Source organism: Egretta garzetta, unplaced genomic scaffold (assembly GCF_000687185.1).
Source record: "Egretta garzetta isolate BGI_Z169 unplaced genomic scaffold, ASM68718v1 scaffold268, whole genome shotgun sequence".
In the NCBI taxonomy this organism is placed as follows: domain Eukaryota; kingdom Metazoa; phylum Chordata; class Aves; order Pelecaniformes; family Ardeidae; genus Egretta; species Egretta garzetta.
This window is the reverse complement of record NW_009260600.1, coordinates 1,922,737-1,930,962: the sequence shown is the minus strand read 5'-3', so window position 1 is coordinate 1,930,962 and position 8,226 is coordinate 1,922,737. Positions and strand designations below refer to the sequence as shown.

The following is an 8,226-nucleotide window of genomic DNA, read 5'->3' as shown; positions in this document are numbered from 1 at the left end:
AGCAGGAACAAAACTGCGGTCAGGCAAACGTAAGCATCGCGCTGGGTATAAAATTACGTAAGGTCTAGATTTGGCTTCATTCATCAAAAGCAAATACCTCCACAACTCTAAATGCACCATTCCTAAAGCCTCCCCATACCCCCTGTATAGGGAAGCAGGTGATTTGTCTTGCTTTTTTTTTTTTTTTCTTCCAGTCCTCATGGAACTGGGGACTGAACAGGCTAAAGGACAGAAAGCAGTGCAAGAAGTGAAGCGGTGTTGGGTTTGGTAGGAGAATTAAAGGCTGCTTTTACTCTGAGGGAACCAGGCATTAAGCTGGTTTATTACAGCCCATTTATTCACCTACTTTGTCAGACTCGGATTGCTAGGGACATAACTACCTATTTTTTCCTTCATCGCAGAGCAGCAGGTCACTGACAGGTTTCAGTAAGGCCAATTCAATGGGCTGTTCAAAAGCAAAGAGCTATCGGACAGCACATGCAAGTCTGCCAGTCTCCATTAAAAACAATGTTGCTTTTTTCTGGGGACGTTTGTGAGAAAAGATCGTGCCATTCCACTTACACTGGATGCCCAACAAGCATTCCAGGATTCTTTACAGGTTCCCTTGTACTCCCTGCGCACTGCTGGGCCGCTGCTGAAGCCCCGCTCCTCACAGCGCCTCTTCTGCCACCCCGCTCCCGAGCGCCACCCGGCAGAACCACACCCCGCTCCTTCACAGGGCGCTCAGTGCAAGGAGAAAGGGTTATGGTTTCGATTTAACCGGACTGATATGGGGGAGGAGGGGGCTCAGGCAGAGGCAGCCCTGTTTGCTGGAGACACAGAGCTGAACGTGGCAGCCCGCACCGGCTTGCATCACACCCCAGCTCTCGGCCAAAGCGCAGAGGTTTGTTCGCTGCACGATGATTAAAGCCTGCACGGTCGTTCTGCACACCGGGCTCCCGCTCCCTTGCCAGAGCTCGGGGCGTCGCTTGTCTTCGGGAGAATAATAGAGACACCTTTGCAGCATCGCTGCTATCAACCACCTCCGAACTCTGAACGACATAACAGATCACAGTATCTCCCAGTTGTTCTAGAAAGCGAGTCACACCTTTATGCCTGTTTTTTCTTTTCAGTATTCGTAGACTGTTCTCTTCTGCTGTCTCTTCTGTGCTCTGTAAGAAAACCAAAGCAAGACATTTTTACATCATACTGACATTTACTGCTTTGTTTCCATTATCTTACCTCTATATTAGCAGAAAGATAAAAAGCAGCCTGTATTTCTGTGAATACAGTCAGCTTCTCTGCACAGCTAACAATACTCCTCTCCAGACACTCCGTTTTTAAAAAGGGAAGCAAAAACTGTTTAAGAAAAGCCCAACACATGGGACACCCTCCTTAATTACTGCATTTGCAAATGGCACGGACCTTAACAAATGCCTACCACAAAACTGTTTAAGAAAAGCCCAACACATGGGACACCACCCTCCTTAATTACTGCATTTGCAAATGGCAAGGACCTTAACAAATGCCTACCAGAGACTCCCAGTGCAAACGATGTTTAGCTCCCTAGACCTGATGCAATACTAGAAAGGATTTGAGAGGAGAGGGGGAATATTTTTCTTTTCCTTTGGACATGACCCAGACATTCTCTGCTGTTCCGTGTCAGTACCGCAAGTAATTCTTAAGCTCTGTTCACAAAACTCCACCAGTGTAAAAATGCATTGCTTACACAACGGTAAACAATTTATCCCGCAGCAATAAATGCTTGAGCCCCTCAGCTTCTTATCTGCGGTGTTGGTATTGATTTCCAAGATGGTTAGCACTGGAGAGCAGCAGAAAGAGCGCATCACCATGGGTAACAGGCCAAATGAAGCTCAGTTACACCACCAGGATCATAAGTGGATTTACAGCTGAGAAATTCCTGGAGACAAACAACCTACCCTTATGAAAGTACTACATAAAAGCTGCAAAGATCATCCACGTCCCCTCACACGACCTCCCTTTAATCTCAAGACCTGGGAAACGCAGAAGCTTTTTCCCAAGGAAAGCTGGATGCTAACTGCTCTAGAAAGAAGAAATCCTGAACCCCCTTCCCCCAACAGTCAGTGGGAGTTCCCATGCGTACTTCTGTGGAGCCAAGAGAATCACCTCAAAACTTAAAATAAACTGTATTTACAGGTTTTCTAAAAACAGCCTCTAAAACAACTCCCCCTGCAGCCAGAGGGGTGCTCTGCTCGATAGCTCCCGGACCCCCGGGAAGGCCATCTACAGCGGCAGAGCCGGGAACTGCCTGATCTGCAATGAAAATCTGCCACACCTGCCACGAGCACAGGCTCGCAAACAAGTAAGCGCCAGCTTAAAAGGCCAAAGGGACTCATCAAAAGCAGTTTTTCATGGGAACGGTGTCAAGCCCTAAGCACATCTGAGGGATGTAGTACTGCCAAAGAAAAGGAGCCTCCGAAGGGAAGCTCTTTCTGGTCACATCAAGATCGCAGTCAGGTCCAGAGGTTCCCACCGCATTTGTGCCATGTTACCCGGGGGCAGCAGTGGCTCTTGCCTGAAGCAGCTCCAAATGCAGTTTTGTTTTGACAGAACAGTAAGAACAAAACAATGCAGCCGTAAAGGAAAAATTACCACTTCCTTGAGGTAATCTCTTTCTGACTACACCGTCAAAATACTTCACTAAAGAAGTCCTTTGCTGTAGCGGATGTGGGTTCCTGTTTTAGAACTACTTAAATGCAGAATTACCATTTGTTCCGTGACAGTGGAAGATTTCAACGCGTGTCTTCTCCTCTTATTAGCTGCATCTAGGAACCAAGAAACAAGAAGTAACAAATGCGTCAAGACTCAGACTGACAATTTCACATCAAATTCTCTCTTTTTCCCCAAAAGCTACAGAAGTGAGGCACTTTGGGTAGCAAGGCAAGAAGAGTACGTTTCAGCTTCAGCTTTGACCTGACATTTCAGTGGAATCTGCATTATTTCCACGTTAGAAAAATCACAAGCCTGAACCATTAGGAAGAAGTGCAAATCACTGGAGCAGTTAGGCTATCACTTTGCCTTTTGAATTCAGTATAAAGCAAACCCGTTTTTTAACATAAGATTTTTGATTGTGGCAGAGTGAACTTATTCTTCCTGACAGCAGCACTGCCTCTAGGTGGTAAAAACTTCAGGCAAATTTATGAAAGGTGACTGGGTTTTTTTCCAGTCAATTCTTGTTTCATGTTAATACACCATCAAAACTAAGACTACATAAAGAATTCTTTTAAGTGACCCAAAGATGTTAGGATTTTCATCGATATAAGGACCCTCCCAGAAAGCCTCCAGAAGCAACACAACTTGTAAGTTTGATATTATTCACGCCTACAAAGTGGTTTTAGTGATGTGGTACGAGATCTCCACAAAATCGTCTGCATTCAACCTCTGTCCTTTCTATCCGTGCGCACCAGCCTCTCTGCAACATCGTACCTGGCAGCTGCTGAAAACAGCCACAGCATCGCAAGTGGAGAAGGACAACTCTGGCAAGGAAGACATGGCAGGAGCAAGGAAAGCTAGAGAAAAGTGCAACCACCCACCAAAACCTGAGGGTTTTAAATGCGGTGGGGTTATGTGCCCCCTTCCCGTTTAACTCTACATCCTTTGGGCAGCACTTAAGTCAGGTTTTTCCTGTTAGAAATAATCCTCTTAAAGAGGAATGAGGAGTTAACTTTTGGTACAGGAAGGCTGTTGAAACAAGTTTGGGTTTTGGGTACCGGTGCTGTACATTTGCATTTTTTATGGCCTAAAAGGAAATCACAGCCTCTTACTTCATGCAAAAAAACGCTGGGTGACCTAATTTGGAGCAGCCTAGGAAACGCTGATGTAGGCACAAAGTGTTCCTTGCTGTCTAGCACGACATCTTTGACCCGTGGTGGGATTTTCTCAGCTCTTCCTGATGTTTGCTTTAGGGATGCCTTATAAAACAAGACGAACGCAATCTGAGGAGCAGCCCAACTCTTCCTGCTCCCCACAGCGTTCTCTGCTCTTCTACGTTTGTCAGCCTTTGCTCTGGGCACATCCAACATTTCCAGTTAAGCAGAGGTTGGAGCCTGTTTCCAAGTCCAAACTGCCCTCCCCTCCCTGCTGCGTAGAGCTGCAAGGAGACCTCTCAGCCCCTCAGGCACCCTATCCCCTTCCAATCACCCAGCAGAGCCCTGACATTTCACCACAGGAATGTTGTCTGGACCAAGAACAAGGGGATGTTCCTCGACCCTGTTTTTTCCAAGCTACCAGGGAAAGCAAGGCTGGAGAGGCAGCCCTTTTGTACCAGCTCCTGCTCCCACACAGGGCCCAGGGCAACGGCTGAGCTACTTCACCTGAGTTGAATCCTGAAAGCCAAAACTCTACCCTGGAGCCACAGCGCTTCCATCCCAGCCTGTCTCACTCCCACCCCAGCCTGTCTGGCTCCCCACCCTGTGCAGACCTGCAGCCACCCAGCGCAGGTGTCCCCCACCTGCCCAGATGGGCCAGAGTACCTGCTACTTCAGCCAACTAACCACAACTGGCTATTCCGAGCACCACGCGTGCATCCAGAAGCTGCTCAGAGGCAGGAGATGTCAGGTTTGGGGAACCAAGTGTCATCTGCCCAACTCTCACCGCTGCTCCCCACCTCATGGGGCACAGCTACTCTCTCAGATGGAGGTGGGAGAAGCTCATTCAGGAGGCAGGGCAGCCACTGCCAGCCGAATCCGTTTACCCCCTCATAAACAGAGGGTCTCCAAATTAAGTGCCTCTGCAAGATCTCCTCTGGGAGAAAACTCTCTTCTCAGGGAACAGGCATATACATATATGGGAACATTGTATATGCAGCACTTGAAGACACCAAGACCTTGAACCTTGTAAGATTTAAGCCTTCTTTATGAAGGAGGTGGTCTACAGGGCTGGACCTAATGCCTTAATCTCATCTCATACTGGAAATGAAGCAATCCTGGCCCTCTCTAGTACTTGGGCAGGAGAGCACCCAGGACCCTGACAACCATTAGACCACAGAAATCAAATTAATGTTAAAAAGGGAGGGAATGTCAGGCCTCGGAACTATGGATAAGTAAAAAGCAAAACTACTAAGTGAAATAAGAAGCTGTATTTGATCAGTGAACCACAGCAACATCAGGTGTTAAAACGGACTGCGTGTCTGGCTCAGAAGCCCCAGCCCCTATGACTAAATGTTTAAATGATAATCACCTAACCCAGCTCCTGAGCGACACCAGGGTGGAGCCAGACGCTGTCAAGACTGGCCAAAGTTCGCTAGACCTCAGTGGGGAGCACACCACTCAGCATTAGCACTCCAGTTCAGTTGAGCTTAACTTCAAAGCGAAGGCCAGCCTAGGACCCACTGCGTTTTGAGCAGGATTGCACACATTAGGTTAAGAAAGGCACGGCTTCGGTTGGTGAATTCAGTGAGATTCCTGACTACCTCTGAATCAGCAAGGACCAGGACTGCCGAATTAGGCTGCGTTTCTGTAGCAAAGGAAGCAATCCTTAAACAGGGGTTGTATAACCCTTTTGTTACACTTAAAAAGCTCTTTGGGATCCTTCAGAATGAAAGGCCCTATTTAAAAAAAAAAACTACCGCAGTGAATACAGGAGGTGCAAATGCGAACGTTTTAACGTAACTACAGATAAAAATCCCAAGGTGACTGCTCCTGCAACAGCCCTCTCTTTGCTAATGAAGTGCAAGCTTGTGCATCGCCTTAGCGTGGCTCGCATCTCTCACGTGGATTTTACAAGCTGCTTGGGCCTACCTGCCTGCACACAGAATAATTCCATGAAGGATCAGGTCCACAGTGTTTTAAGTCTGTTTTGAGGGAGATTCAGGGAAGATCAAGTATAAACATTTCCTGCTTCAAAAAAACCTTCTCAATTTTTGTGCGTATGAATGGATCTCAATCAAACCACTCCTGCAAGATTACAAATCCACCACTCAATTATAAAGGTGGAGTAACATTTATTTTGTTCAAATGAGTTATTGACTGTAGGATGCAAACTTTTAAAACAAATGAAATCAATGAAGCCATTAAAGAAACTCACCATAGTGATTGGTCCTATTGCCTGGGTCATGTTTTGGGCAGAACACTCTAAAATTTAAGTTCAATTTTAAGAAAAAGAGAAAAAGTATTAATAAATACGCAGAGTTATGCGGACTGATTTTAACAGATATTTTCCCCTCTTTTCATTGAATGTAAACTGAGAGACTCTTAAAAAAAACAATCAGGATTTTTCTTCAGCATTACCCACCTAGGAAAGCACCAGCTGTAAAGTCACATACATGCACAAGCTTGTATTTGTACTTTTAGAGCCTCAGTGGATTCTGAACACTGAAGCTGTGAATTATCAGTTCCGTTACCCTGCTCTGTTTGGACTTGCTCGCTGTTCAAACCCCGAGTCTGACACATTTCATCTGGTGTGGCGCTCGAACGCTGCGGCAGAGGTACTCTTACTGAAATGCCTTATTAAAATGAGATTCGTGCTGCCAAGACGAAATACCACAGTGCTAATATTGCTTGATTGTACCCATTGCTGTTCTGCCCCTCTCGCCCTGTACCACGCAGGCCAGGGTCCAGAACATCTTAAGACGAATCTGCTTACCAGTCACAGCTTGAACTTAAGCCCTGCCTGACACGCCGGCACAGCCACGCAGCACTGCCCTGCCCACTCCGCTACCACACACAGTACCAGTTACTTGTGCCCCTCCCTTTCCACTGCCCAGTGCTGATGAGGTGGTCCCCAAATCCTGAGGGAATAGGGCACCCCATTTGAGATCCAGCAGCTTAAAGCCGGTCAATCCACTCGTGCCTTAATGACTTCAGTAGTAAGCGAGATGGGATTTTTTAGTCTGGTTCTAGGAGAGCAATGTGAATTCCTTGGAAGAGGCAAAATGCAACAAATCCAGCTGGAAATATTCCTTATCTTCTGGATACAATTATGTGTAGAGAACATGAACCAGCTTCTAGAATGTGCCTTTCTTACAGAAGGATCCCAAATCACTTTTTAAGCAAAAGTGCCTTGTCAAGAGCGTGGTTTAGCTGATCTCTTCATTACAAATCTATTCGCCCAGACCAATGCTCGAATGTTTGGAAGCAATTTTTAAAGGGCACTGCATGCTAGGACATTTTCTAATGATTGTGATTCGTTTATTTTAACAAAACAGAAGCACTGACCTTAGAAACAACACAGCCTGTTTCCTTGACGAGCCAGCTTTTTTGCATGAAATTAATTTTGATGCACAAAACCCCAGACTTATGCATGCCTAACAATTCAATCAGAAAGCTAAGTACTGGAGGCACCTTATTTCCATCTCTGAATTTCTAAGATTGCCCTCTGGAGGCTGGTTTTTTTTTCCTCCCTTACCTTTAATTCTATTCTTTGCTTGTTAAAAACAACCTTCCTAAGTACAAGAACATCTTATAAAGAATAGATGATACCTTTTACTAGTCAGGCCACTTTATTTGGAAGCGCTTCTCTACTATAATTTTTGCAAGATGGCAGTACAAATTATGCTTATTTCCCCACCTCTGCTCTTACTAGCCACTTCCACAGCACTGGATGCCTCCTCTTTTTTGTTCTGCTCTAATTCGTTTTGAAAATCACTGCTCATCATCACAATGATGGCAACTCAGAACTTATAAACAACAGTGCTCTTCTCTCCTGAAGGAATTCTCTCTTCTGATACGCTTTTCAGTATGTTGTATTTCACCACGAAAAAGTGCAGGGGGCTGTCAATCCACATCCACTATTTTTCCAGTGTTGTTTGTCTTCTCTCCAATAATTTCAGGCTAGCTACAAATTTTGTGCTTTATTTATGCCACCGATACTGTGCAAAAGTCTTTTGGGTTCAAACCCTGAAACCTGCCTCACCATCTTTCTCTAATCCAGTCCTTTTACATCTCTTCAATAAAGGTTGCTATAGCCTAGTTTCCTGTGTTGCTCTATAGGACAAGCAACTAGTCTCACACACTGACTTAATACAAGGCATTTTTAAGGGTCCCTCTTCCAAACCTCCAAGGTCACCAGCTCAGGAAAACACCAAATCAAACTATATATTCAACCACTTCTTTACCCGTTTGTATCTAGACTGTTATCAGCCCCATTCATTTTTCAACATCTTGAGAAGCTCGGTCATCTTCAGCCTGAGGTATCCTTTCCAAGAGTGTATGGGGAGAGCCCTTTATTCGGCGATCATGGAAAGTTTCCGTCTTCCCAGCTACACTC

At 45.7% G+C, this 8,226-nt stretch overlaps 1 protein-coding gene across 1 annotated transcript in view; it reads right to left on the bottom strand.

The window, feature by feature from the left end:
* Positions 1-8,226, bottom strand: part of LOC104131606 (SET domain bifurcated histone lysine methyltransferase 2) — a 49,211-nt gene that overhangs the window by 7,564 nt on the left and 33,421 nt on the right. The window contains exons 18-20 of the mRNA XM_009644794.2: positions 6,046-6,092; positions 2,728-2,786; positions 1,088-1,151 (exon numbers count right to left, since the gene is read on the bottom strand). Coding sequence (XP_009643089.2) covers positions 1,088-1,151; positions 2,728-2,786; positions 6,046-6,092 — 170 coding nt within the window. The remainder of the gene's footprint in view (positions 1-1,087; positions 1,152-2,727; positions 2,787-6,045; positions 6,093-8,226) is intronic.